Below are 13,817 nucleotides of genomic sequence, written 5' to 3'. Positions count from 1 at the left end.
TGCCTCTCCATAGGGTCCGGCCCAATCATGTGACCCTCATGGATCCTACCCTTAAAGCGGCCACGCTACCACAGATCCTTAGTCAGAATGCAGCTCTTGCAAGCTTCCTCTGCTGGACTTCAAATCCCCTCCGCCCCCAAAACTCCTGCTACCCCTCCAAACCACTGGCCCGATTACCAGGGGAATGTTCTTTTGGTGGCTAATGGATGCTTCCTACTGCTTAACATTTCGTTCCCACTGGGCAAACAGTGACTGGGACCCAGGCAGGAGGCTAGGGGAGGTGGTGGGGGTGGGGAGGGGGGGGGGGGTAACACAGCAAGCTGCCCAGCTCAAAATGGCTCAGGCCCTGTCGCAAAAACACTGCTTCCACCAACACCACCACCCCAAAACCAGCTCCCTCCCAAGTACCCCTCTGATGAGAGTTAAATTCAGGAATAACATGCAAGCACTACTGCAGACCTCGATCAGACCTCTTTCTCGGGTCCCTACCCGTCTTGCTCAGCCCCTTGCAATTCCTGCTTTGATTTCAGGAAAGCATACAATGCAAAATCAAGGAAGTTAATGTTTATAGATCAGTGATTCGACCTCAGCTGAAGTACTGCAACCAATTCTGGGCCCCATGCTTTAAGCAGAGTGACAAGGTGTGAAAGAGACTTACAAGAATGGTACCAGCGATGAGGATCATTACAAACCATTCTATCGAGAGCTCCTGCCTTGAACTATTACAGAATCACAGAATAGGCCCTTCAGCCCATCGAGTCTGCACCGACACATGAAAGGCCCTGACCTGCCCATCTAATCCCACTTGCCAACAATTGGCCCATTGCTTTGAATGGTGTGCCAAGTACGCATCCAGGTACTTTTTAAAGGATGTGAGGCATCCCGCCTCCACCACCCTCCCAGGCAGCGCATTCCAGACCGTCACCACTCTCTAGGTAAAAAAGGTTTTCCTCAAATCCCCCCTAAACCTCCCACCCCTCACCTTTAACTTGTGTCCCCTCGTAACTGACCCTTCAACTAAGGGGAACAGCTGCTCCCTTTCCACCCTCTCCATGCCCCTCATAATCTTGAACACCTCAATCAGGTCGCCCCTCAGTCTTCACTGCTCCAGATATTGCTGTCCTTTGTTCCAATTCCATTCAAGTCTCTGGTCTTCCTTGCTGACTGGTTTGCTGTGTGTTTCTTTCTTCCTCCCTAAACTCTTCATTCTCTTTTGTCTTTTGCAGCAAGTATCTTTACAGGAGCTGGTGAAAGAGGTGGAAGCTGAAACATCGATGGACTGTAATAACAACTCAGTGGATGAAGCTCCCAGAATATCCTACATTACAGTCAACACCCCGAACGGGTTACACGAGGGAACGCAGAAACCTGCAATCGATCTGGAGAATGCCGAAGATCCCATCAAACTTGCACACCCCATAATTGACATCCACACTCTTATCTTGGACATGAGTGGAGTCTGTTTTGTGGATCTCATGGGAATCAAAGTCCTGGGAAAGGTAAATATTGACCTTAATCAGCTGACATGCCATCATGGCCCGATTCCATTATTGCACTCCCGTGCCTACAGCAACCTTTGCGATTTCCTTTGTGATGGCAGGTCTGTTACATGAAGAGAGACTAAGTCGATTAGGATTATATTCACTGGAGTTTAGAAGAGTGAGAGGGGATCTCATAGGAACTTATAAAATTCTAACAAGGTTAGACAGGGTAGATTCAGAAAGAATGTTCCCAATGATGGGAGAGTCCAGAACTAGGGGTCATGGTTTGAGGATAAGGGGTAAACCTTTTAGAACTGAGGTGAGGAGAAATTTCTTGACCCAGAGAGTGGAAAATGTGTGAAATTCACTGCCACAGAATGTAGTTGAGGCCAAAACATTGTCTGATTTCAAGAAGAAATTAGATATAGCTCTTGGGGCTAAAAGGATCAAGGGATATGGGGGAAGGAGGATCAAAATATTAAATTTGATGATCAGCCATGATCAAAATTAATGGCAGAGTAGGCTCGAAGGGCCGAATGGCCTCCTCCTATGTATTTCTATGTTTCATTAGGAAATTATCTGGTGTCTTGAGAAAGAAAGAAGATGGAAAACAGAGCACCCAGCGCGGAAAGGTGAAAGGGTTAGAGAGAATGATGAGGAAAAGTAACTGAACAAATTCAAAGAGAAAAAAATCGTAGCCTGCACAAAAATACTAATCATTCTTCGAGAATCCTTCGCAAGGGCGGCACAGTGGCACAGGAGATAGCACTGCTGCCTCACAGCGCCAGGGACCAAGGTTCAATTCCGGCCTCGGGTGACTGTCTGTGTGGAGTTTGCATATTCTCCCCGTGTCAGTGTGGGTTACTTTCAGATATTCCCGTTTCCTCCCATAGATGTGCAGGTTAGGTGGATTGGCCATGCTAAATTGTCCCTTAGTGTTTCAAGATGTGTAGGTTAGGAGAATTAGTGGGGTAAATACTTGGGGCTACTGGGATAGGGCCTGGGTAGGATACTCCACCAGAGAGTTGGTGTAGACTCAATTGGCCAAATGGCCTCTTTCTGAACTGTAGAAATTATATGAAAACTGAATCATATAAGGACTAATTCTATGATCATTGAGGGAATCATGGCTATAATATCGTAGATCAAATCTGATGCTGTTTTCCACTCTGGTAGCACAGAATTAAGCCACTCATTTTCTTTGCACTATAAGTGACAGTGGGAGTAATAATTGGGTGTTGAAATTCATTGGTGTCTATTCCACTGGCAGAAGAATATCTTGTCCCTGTGGGCAGCACTGTGACACAGTGGTTAGCATTGCTGCCTCACAGCGCCAGATTCGATTCCCGGTTTGGGTCACTCTCTGTGTGGAGTCTGCACATTCTCCTTGTGTCAGCGTGGGTCTCCTCCGGGTGCTCCGGTTTCCTCCCACAGTCCAAAGATGTGCAGGTTAGCTGGATTGGCAATACTAAATTGCCCCTTAGTGTCAGGGGGACTAGCTAGAGTAAATGCATGGGGTTATGGGGATAGGGCCTGGTTGGGATTGTGGTGGGTGCAGACTCGATGGGCCGAATGGCCTCCTTCTGCAGTGTAGGATTCTAAGAATATAAACCTTGCCTGCCCAAAGTCTCCAGCTTCAACTCTTGCTTGCATGGTTGGAACAGACGGATCACTCCTGCAATGGGTCCTTACAAATATTCCCTCAGGAGGAAAACTATTTCCTCTCTCAGACTGCCCATTTCGTGAATCATATTCATCATGTTCTGGTGACCTTTGCCAATTAAAAACATCTTGTGAGGCCTTGCAATTTTTATTCATTGAACTTTTATTTGGACAACAAACTTTAAAAAAATAGAAATTTTAATGTAACGTCAAAGGCAAATACACGGACTGGAATTCTCCGACATCACCCGGGTTTGGGATTCTCCAGTCCCGCTGCAGTGAATGGAGTTTTGGTTGAGCGCCAAATTCTCTGTTCTTGCTGGCATGGCATGCGATATTGGAAAATTCAGACCATGATCGTTTATATTTTGCCTTATCACACCTAAAATCACATTGCGCACAACTGATTGTTTTGCTGTTGAGTGCTTGGTGTGATTTAGGCAGGTACTATTTTGCGCCCAGCAAGACTCCACAAAGAACAATGCGATGAATGACCAGTTGATCTTTTTTTGTTGGAGTTGGTAGAGGGAGAGAACAAGGTGAAAGGGTAAACTGATGGGTTTTTTTAAAGTCCCAATGAAGTCCGGCGGCAAAAAAAGTCATCTCGGCCGGAATTCTCTGACCATTCACGTCCCGCCATCGGCAGCGAGGATGGAGAATTTGGAACTCAGCCAAACCTCCGATCACTGCAGCGGGACTGGAGAATTCCAGCTACAAGTGAGGTCAGAGAATCCAGCCCCAAATCTAGTGTTTCCTATATTGGTTTCATAAAATTTCTGCAGAATATTGTCTTCTGATTTTTTTTTTTGAAACTTTTTGTTTACACAGATGTGTTCGAATTACAAGAAAATTGGGGTCACGATTTATCTGGCTGGGATACGAGGTGAGACTATTTACAACTAAAATGTCATCACTTGATTTGTAAATGATGATATGGCATTGATTAGCGTCTTGGTCAGAACATTGAATACAGGAGTTGGGACTTGTTGAAGTTGTACAAGACATTGATAAGGCCACACTTGGAATAATGTGTACAGTTCTGGTCACCCTATTATAGAAAGGATATTATTAAACGAGAAAGAGTTCAGAAGAGATTTACTAGGATGCTACCGGGACTTGATGGTTTGAGTTATAAGGAGCGGCTGGATAGACTGGGACTTTTTTCTCTGGAGCGTAGGAGGCTTAGGGGTGATCTTATAGAGGTCTATAAAATAATGAGGGGCATATATCAGCTAGATAGTCAATATCTTTTCCCAAAGGTAGGGGAGTCTAAAACTAGAGGGCATAGGTTTACAGTGAGAGGGGAGAGATACAAAAGGGTACAGAGGTGCAATTTTTTCACACAGAGGGTGGTGAGTGTCTGGAACAAGCTGCCAGACGTAGTAGTAGAGGGGGGTACAATTTTGTCCTTTAAAAAGCATTTAGACAGTTACATGGGTAAGATGGATATCGAGGGATATGAGCCAAATGCGGGCAATTGGGACTAGCTGAGGGGTTAAAAAAAAAGGTGGCATGGACAAGTTGGGCCTGTTTCCATGCTGTAAACCTCTATGACTCTATTATCAGATTTGGTTTGGGATCACCAAGGTGAGCATGTCTATGCTGGGGGATGTTACATTTCCATTCTGAGTATCCAGCGTATTGTCAACTGCTCCCAGTTGAGGTTCCCGATGGGTTGGATGTTTCTTCTACTCTTCTTCAACAATAGGAATAAACCTGAGGTCAATGCAACACCCTCAACTGCATGAGTGCGACAATTTTCACTTCCCACAATAGTCTGTAGCCTCATCTTAGCCTCCCAGAGATGAGGAGGAAATTCTTCAGCCAGAGGATGATGAATCTATGGAATTCATTGCCACAGAAGGCTGTGGAGGCCAGGTCATTGAGTGTCTTTAAGGCAGAGAGAGATCGGTTCTTGATCGGTAAGGGGATCAAAGATTATGGGGAAAAGGCGGGAGAATGGGGCTGAGAAACTTATCAGCCATGATTGAATGGCAGAACAGACTCGATGGGCCGAGTGGCCTAATTATGCTCCTATATCTTATGGTCTCTGAGTCAATCGGATACCATCAGTGCTGAATTACTGCAAATCTTGGGAAATCTGAGATTAAAAAAATACAGAAAATGCAGGAGATTCTCGGGAGGTTTGTCAGCCTCACTGGAATGAGAAACTGAGTTAACGTTGCAGGATGAAGAAGATCTCTCTCCATAGGTGCTGCCAGACCAGGTAAACATTTCCAACATTGGAGAGAGTTTTGGATCAAGATACAGGGAAGTATCTCGATTTAATAATAAATGCAATAACAAATGGCAAGGTTGTCCAGTGCGTTGAAGCATTAACTTTGGTGGAGAGATAGGATATGGATTCAGGGCCACTATTCTCGACACAGCAAGGTCCTGGTCTTTCGAATAGAAGCCAATCATGTCTTCATGAGGATGGAAGAAGACCGTCTTGAGTTTGCTCGTTACCTTCAGCAGCATTGATAAAGACTGGGAAGTCAGACTCCATCACAACTATTCAGCTCGAGAAGACACTGAAGGAAGCTGAATGCCTCTACTGATTTTCTTCTTCCCCTGTGGAGAAGGAGCTGGCCCCCACTCAGTGTAGAAGTCCAAGAACTTGCTATGTGGGCCACGTTTTAGTTAGCAAGCACGCTGGTTATAATAATAGTCCAGAAACTCAGGTGTCATGAATTTAAATGTGAACTTGTGAAATAATTTTATATAACCCAAAATAATCTGTGAGCTAGCTGGTACCAATAAACAAAAAAAAGGTTAAAATGTGGCAGATTGTCCCCAGTTACTTAGCTAATCTCATTCAGTGAAGGGATGCATTGCAGGAACTCATCAAGGCTCCTTAGGCAACACCTTCCAAACGCACGACCATTACCATTTAAAAGGACAAGAGCGGCTGATACCTGGAAAAACCACTACCTGCAAGTTCCCCTCCAAATCCTCACCATCCTGACTTGGAAATAAGAACAAAGAACAATACAGCACAGGAACAGGCCCTTCGGCCCTCCAAGCCTGCGCAGATTACCAGGTCCTTTCTAGACCAACCACTTATATCCCTCTACTCCCAGTCTATTTATGTGTCTATCCAGATAAGTCTTAAATGTCGTTAACATGTCTGCCTCAACCTTGGCTGGCAGTGCATTCCAGGCCCCCACCACCCTCTGTGTAAAAAACTTCCCCCGCACATCTCCAATGAACCTTTCCCCCTTATCTTGAACTTGTGCCCCCTTGTAATTGTCAATTCTGTCCTGGGAAAAAGCTTCCAACTGTTTGTCCTATCTATACCCCTCATAATTTTATAAACTTCTACCAGGTCGTCCTCAGCCTTCGTCTTTCCAGGGAGAACAATCCCAGTTTATTCAATCTCTCCTCATAGCTAATACCCTCTGGCATCACGCCCTTGCTTCTCAAGTGGATGGATAATAAATGCTAGCCTAGCCAGTGATGCCCACATCCCGTGCACGAATAAAAAAGTAGGGATCAGGCCACCTTCTCCCAGTCTGGGCCCATATATGTGACCTCAATATGTGCCCAACTTTTCATGCAAACACAGTTACAATTCAGGAGAAGGGCTCACGAGGATGGGCAATAAATCTGGTCTTGCCAACATCACCCACATCCTGAGAACCAATGAAAAGAAACCATAAGCATTGACAAGCAGAGGGTGAAAATAGCAAAATGTTCCAATGTCGACATTCACCGCACCTTGCAAGGGAAATCTGTACTTTGTCATTAAGCACTGGCGCTCTGAAGCACATCAGATCAATGAGAACAAAGTTGACCCAGTGAACACACAGGATATAGTGATCATTTCAGCATTTTTTTTTAAAAACAACAGATGCTGTACACCCAATCATGTACAATTTAATCGTGGGCCAATCACAATGTCAATTGTTCGACATGGCGTTTGACCTTCCCATGCCAAAGAATTTATGACATGTTCGCAGCTTTCGATTCTATACTTGTTCTAATCTAATAGCAATAACTACTCTTTATCAGAGGCTCCTGAACAATAAATTGCTCCTGCACTTTGATTAAACACCTTTGACCTCAACATTAGCATGGGTGTGTTTTATTGACTTGTTTATACCTTACTATATTTAATAAGTATTGATTATGGAATAATTACTATGCATTTACATATAATGTAGTAAATACATGTGCCTTGTTGGACTGGAAATGTCATGGCATTCCATTGCTATAATCCTACCCTAGGAGCTATAGTCATAATTATTCACCATCTGAAAAACTTCAAACGCAGCTAAGTGCTTTCAGTTCCTCTTTTGTGTGGACACTGTGGTTAGGAACGATGGGAGGAGGGTGCTTGAGATGCATTCAGCCCTGAAGAGAAAAATTCAACAAACAAAGCTGACTGCATGTTGTCTAAAAACCATTAGGCTGTCAATCAAAAGTGAGTTACAAGGGCTGGACTGAACCAAATGTTGTTTAATGGGATTTCAAAGGCTGTCACTTATCTCCATGACCCCCTCCCTCGGGATCCACTGTGCCAGGTCCACCATACTCATGATCAGCACCAAAGCCCACCCGATGCAGATCCCACTGGGGGGGGGGGGGGGGGCGGGTGGGGCGGGGTGAATAGCGGGGTGGCTTCGAATCAGGCTTCCGGCCTGCTAATTACATTAAAATGAACTGCTTGGAATAATCAACAGGTTACCGCCCAGGTGGGAATCTGATCGGGGCAGGCCAGGTGAATTGAGATGGGTTTGAAGCCTGTCGGGAATCCTGTTTTAGCCGCGACACCCCAATCAGGGGGATATCGGGATTCCTACCAACGGGACTGGCGAATCCCCCCTCCTCACATCTCCCCATTACTTCCCTTTCACCAAACCATGTTGACTCTGCCTGATTACCTTGGGCTTATCCAAGTGCCCTGCTACCTACTTCTTTTAATAAGAGCTTCGAACATTTTCCCTACGATAGATGTTAAGCTCACTGGCCTGTAGGTTCCCGCAATCAGTCAACCCGACTTTCCATGGCCCGGATCTGATCGAGAAACTTCTCATCACCTCAGCCGTTTGACATTACTGGGCCCAGCGACCTTGGTCACAAATCGTGAACGGGGCGCCAGCCGCTGAAAAGATAGCAGTATCACTCTCTCGCAAACACAATGCATGGGAGTGTAAAGAATAGTTTTTCTGAAGGCACAAGAACACTTAAGAGGGATTTGTTTTACTGCTTTCGAAAATGTCCATTTCTAATCGCATTTCTTTCTCACTTTTATGCAACAGATCAAGTGTATGAAGACATTGAGACTGGCGGAATGTTTGATGAGGGGGGGCTAGAACGCAGTTGCCTCTTCCTGTCAGTGCACGATGCTGTCCTATACACTTTGGCAAAGTCGAACGAAAACAGGCAGGATGCAGCCAAGGAAAAAGTAAATAACATCTGTTTTTTTCAAGAATCCTTATTTACTTAAATTTTGGAAGAATGCTTTAATCTTTGAGCTCAAATAAACAGAATATGATGGTTCCCTGCAACAAAATCAAGACTAATTCAATCCAGCAGGTCAGATAATGCTGTGGGTTCAGTTTACATTCTTCATCTCATTAGACCGATGTTTTAAATTCACCAAGTATTTGCACTTACTCTACCAAATAAATCCAACTGTTCCCCTCAGTAATTTTATTTTATGGAGTATTTTTTAGGATTGTTTTGGAGCCAAATTTAGCACCAACCCGAAATTGTAAATTGGTGAAATGAGCATGTTTCTTATGAAGGCCTATGGATGGTGACGGTGGCACAGTGGTTAGCACCGCTGCCTCACAGGGACCCGGGTTCGATCCCTACCTTGGGTGACTGTATGGTGTTCGAACATTTTCCCCGTGTCTGCGTGGGTTTCCTCTGAGTGCTCCAGTTTCCTCCCACAGTCCAAAGTTGTGCAGATTAGTTGGATTGGCCATGGTCAATGTGTGAGGTCATGGGGATATAGGGCAGGGGAATGGGCCTTGGTAGAGTGCTCTTTTGGAGGGCAGGTGCAGATTCGATGGGCCAAATGGCCTCCTTCTGCCCTGTAGGGATTCATTGAAAAAAGACCTGTCTTAGTTAACAGATCGAGGGGATGATAGGGTTTCTTGTTCCTACTCAGTGAGACACTACCAGAGCTCTGGGACCAGATCACCTGTCCATCCTTTTAACCATGAGTTGGTGCGGGCTATGCATGGGACTAGAAAGGATGGAAAATTCAAATGAACAAGAGAGACAAAGAGAGAACGTTTGAATAACAAAAATCCAATGGATAAAATGTAACTTAAAATGCACAATCTTATTGGCCAAATAAAATTCTAACAGGACTAGACAGAGTAGATGCAGGGAGGATATTCCCAATGGTGGGGGAATCCAGAATCAGGGGTCACAGTCTGAGGATTTGGGGTAGACCATTTAGGACGGAGGTGAGGAGACATTTCTTCACCCAAAGAGTGGTGAGCCTGTGGAATTCATTACCACAGGAAGTAGTTGATGCCAAAACATTGAATGTATTCAAGAGGCGGCTGGATATAGCACTTGGGGTGAATGGGATCAATCTTTATGGAGAAAAAGCAGGATTAGGCTATTGAGTTGGATGATCAGCCATGATCGTGATGAATGGCGGAGCAGGCTCGAAGGGCCAAATGGCCTCCTCCTGCTCCTATCTTCTATGTTTCTAAATAATTTCAAAACTAATTTTAAAAGACAGAAGTTAATAAATAAGCTGAATGTTTTTTTTCACTTTTTAATTAAAATTAGCAACTATATTAAGTTTGCCCTTAATATCCGAAGCACTGAGCAGTGTCTCAGCACCAGGATCTGAGAGGAATAAATAATGGAAAATTAACAATCTGACACAATCCGCACACAGTTACTCAAAGTCATTGAAACAATCTCACCTCATGACACTGAGCAAATAGTATACAGCTGTGTGTTTCACACACTGTGACAGTGCTGAGCAAACAGTTACAACTGGTATGTGGTTGGAAATCTAGCCCTGAGATTATATCAGTGACCTGAACTCAGGCACTCAATGCCAGTGGTAAAGTGTTTGTAACTGACCCCATACCAGGGTGGGGTGGGGGCAAAGTCAGCTCAAATCAAACAAGGGAGGGGTCTGGGGTCCTACAAATTGGAGTTAGGTGAAACGTGTGCATGGGCAGAACCATTCCATCACCAACAATGGGCAAAAGAAACTTAGCATTGTAAGAAAGCTCAGATAACATACATACTCTGTGAGCAGACTCGTAAACACTTAACGCTGAGAGACTTGAATGTCTTGGTGGAGTTGAGCAGTAACAAGGCTGTTAATTAGCAAGCTAGAGCAGGTCCTGTCGGATCTGAACAGCGTTCCGGTCAGACTCACTCACCATTGGGTCCTGTTGTGCTCAGCAAGAATCATAGAATCCCTACAGTGCAGAAGGAGGCCATTCGGCCCATCGAGCCTGCACCGACCACAATCCCACCCAGGCCTTATCCCCGTAACCCCACGTATTTACCTTGCTAATCCCCTTCACACTAATGGACAATTTAGCATAGCTACTCAGCCTAACCTGCACATCTTTGGAAACTGGAGCACCCAGAGGAAACCCACATAGACACGGGGAGAATGTGCAAACTCCACACAGACAGTCACCCGAGCTGGAATCGAACCCGGGACCCTGGCGCTCTGAGATAGCAGTGCTAACCACTGTGCCACCCAAGAAATAATCAAGACCCGGATTGGAAGAATCATGAGACTGAAGCTTTTTTTTTTATTCGTTCATGGGACATGGGCGTCGCTGGCTGGGCCAACATTTTTTGCCTATTCCTAATCACCCTTGAACTAAGTGGCTTGCTCGGCCATTTCAGAGGGGCAGTTGAGAGTCAACCACATTGCTGTGGCTCTGGAGTCACATGTAGGTCAGACCAGGTAAGGATGGCAGATTTCCTTCCCTAAAGGACATTAGTGAACCAGATGGATTTTTCCGACAATCCACAATGATTTCATGGCCATCAGTAGATTCTTAACTCCAGATTTTTTTATTGAATTCCAATTCCACCATGGCGGGATTTGAACCCAGGTCTCCGGAACATTAGCTGAGGCTCTGGATTAATAGTCTGGCGATAATGCCACGAGGCCATCACCTGGCCCATTGGTATGTGAGGATCAATGAAGCCTTCCAGTTCTGAAAGCGGACAATTATGATATTAAATGTACAGAAAAGCACTAATGAAAAACATTAGTACGAGAAGGTAGCATAGAATCAACTTGCCAGTAAACAGATTTAAGACTATGGTCAGCAAGAGTTCCTTTATGCAAAGAATAATGAATAAGGAATAATTGGGCTTCCCACAAGAATAGAAGGGATGGAAGTCTTCATTCAAGAACTTGTGATTGATGGTGTGCTAGGATTGTAGCTCATAAGAATTAAGACAACCTCTTTGTAAGGGTTGTAAGGGAAAAAATCGGACCTCTCAGGGACAAAAGTGGGGACTTATGCTTGGAGCCCAAAGAGGTAGGGGAGATCCTAAATGAATACTTTGCGTCGGTATTCACTAAGGAGAGGGATGTGTTGACTGGGAGTGTCTCGGAGGGGAGTGTTGAACCGTTGGAGAAAATCTCCATTACAAAGGAGGAAGTGTTAGGTTTGTTAGAGAATATAAAGACTGACAAATCCCCAGGGCCTGATGGAATCTATCCAAGGCTGCTCAGGGAGACGAGAGGTGAAATAGTTGGGCCTCTGACGCAAATCTTTGTCTCGTCACTGGACACAGGTGAGGTCCCAGAGGATTGGAGGATAGCCAATGTGGTCCCGTTATTTAAGAAGGGTAGGAAGGATAACCCGGGTAATTATAGGCCGGTGAGCTTGACGTCCGTGGTGGGGAAGTTGTTGGAGAAGATTCTTAAAGATAGGATGTATGCGCATTTAGAAAGGAATAAACTCATTAACGATAGTCAACATGGTTTTGTGAGAGGGAGGTCATGCCTCACGAACCTGGTGGTGTTTTTTGAAGAAGTGACCAAAATGGTTGACGAAGGAAGGGCCGTGGATGTTGTCTATATGGACTTTAGTAAAGCATTTGACAAAGTCCCTCATGGTAGGCTAGTGAAAAAGGTTGGATCCCATGGGATAAAGGGGGAGGTGGCTAGATGGGTGGAGAACTGGCTTGGTCATAGAAAACAGAGGGTGGTAGTGGAAGGGTCTATTTCCGGCTGGAGGCCTGTGACTAGTGGTGTACCGCAGGGCTCTGTATTGGGACCTCTGCTGTTTGTGATTTATATAAATGATCTGGAAGAAGGAGTAACTGGGGTGATCAGTAAGTTTGCGGACGACACAAAACTGGCAGGACTTGCAGATAGTGAGGAACATTGTCAGAGGCTACAGAAGGATATAGATAGGCTGGAAATTTGGGCAAGGAAATGGCAGATGGAGTTCAATCCTGATAAATGCGAAGTGATGCATTTTGGTGGGAATAATGTAGGGAGGAGCTACACGATAAATGGAAGAACCATAAAGGGTGTAGAGACGCAGAGGGACCTGGGTGTGCAAGTCCACAGATCTTTGAAGGTGACGTCACAGGTGGAGAAGGTGGTGAAGAAGGCATATGGCATGCTTGCCTTTATAGGACGGGGCATAGAGTATAAAAGTTGGGGTCTGATGTTGCAGATTTATAGAACGTTGGTTCGGCCGCATTTGGAATACTGCGTCCAGTTCTGGTCGCCACACTACCAGAAGGACGTGGAGGCTTTGGAGAGAGTACAGAGGAGGTTTACCAGGATGTTGCCTGGTATGGAGGGGCTTGGTTATGAGGAGAGATTGGGGAAACTGGGGTTGTTCTCCTTGGAAAGACGGAGGATGAGGGGAGACTTAATAGAGGTGTATAAAATTATGAAAGGCATAGATAGGGTGAACGGTGGGAAGCTTTTCCCCGGGTCGGTGGTGACGTTCACGAGGGGTCATAGGTTCAAGGTGAAGGGGGGGAGGTTTAACACAGATATCAGAAGGACATATTTCACACAGAGGGTCGTGGGGGCCTGGAATGTGTTGCCGGGCAAGGTGGTGGAGGCGGACACACTGGGAACGTTTAAGACTTATCTAGACAGCTATATGAACGGAGTGGGAATGGAGGGATACAAAAGAGTGGTCTAGTTTGGACCAGGGAGCGGCGCGGGCTAATTGTTCCTGGTTTCTCGTTTCAAGGCTTCATTCTACGATCATCTTGCTGGTGCCAGTACAGAGTGAGACTGCGGATAGTTGGGAACCTGTCTCGGGGGCAGGGAATTCATATGGTGTTCGTGGAAGTGGAAATGACTAGGGTTGGGAAGCATTTTCCGATCAGGGCCATTGTGATCTCCTGGACTCGTTTCGATCGCCTCAGGGGGTCGGAGAGGAATTTCCCAGATTTTTTTTCCCCATATTGGCCCTGGGGTTTTTCACTCTGGGTTTTCGCCTCTCCCTGGAGATCACATGGTCTGGAATGGGGGGGTGGGGGTAAGTTAATAGGTTGTAATGAACAAAGCATCGTAGCTGTGAGGGACAGCTCGGTGGATAGGATATTGGTATGTAGATAGGCTGGAAAATTGGGCGGGGATCCTGGATTCAGGATTCAATCCTGGACCGGGGAGCGGCGCGGGCTTGGAGGGCCGAAGGGCCTGTTCCTGTGCTGTATTGTTCTTTGTTCTTTGTTCTT

At 45.5% G+C, this 13,817-nt stretch overlaps 1 protein-coding gene across 2 annotated transcripts in view; it reads left to right on the top strand.

Annotated features, from left to right (window-relative positions):
* The window catches only part of LOC144511809 (solute carrier family 26 member 9-like), a 117,627-nt gene that overhangs the window by 86,922 nt on the left and 16,888 nt on the right, over window positions 1-13,817 (top strand). For both annotated transcript variants that reach the window (XM_078242156.1, XM_078242155.1), the window contains exons 17-19: window positions 1,227-1,499; window positions 3,972-4,026; window positions 8,408-8,553. In XM_078242156.1, the coding sequence (XP_078098282.1) occupies window positions 1,227-1,499; window positions 3,972-4,026; window positions 8,408-8,553 (474 nt within the window). The remainder of the gene's footprint in view (window positions 1-1,226; window positions 1,500-3,971; window positions 4,027-8,407; window positions 8,554-13,817) is intronic.

This window comes from Mustelus asterias, chromosome 25, assembly GCF_964213995.1.
Source record: "Mustelus asterias chromosome 25, sMusAst1.hap1.1, whole genome shotgun sequence".
NCBI lineage: Eukaryota > Metazoa > Chordata > Chondrichthyes > Carcharhiniformes > Triakidae > Mustelus > Mustelus asterias.
The sequence above is the reverse complement of the archived record's forward strand: the minus strand, read 5'-3'. Positions and strand labels throughout refer to the sequence as shown.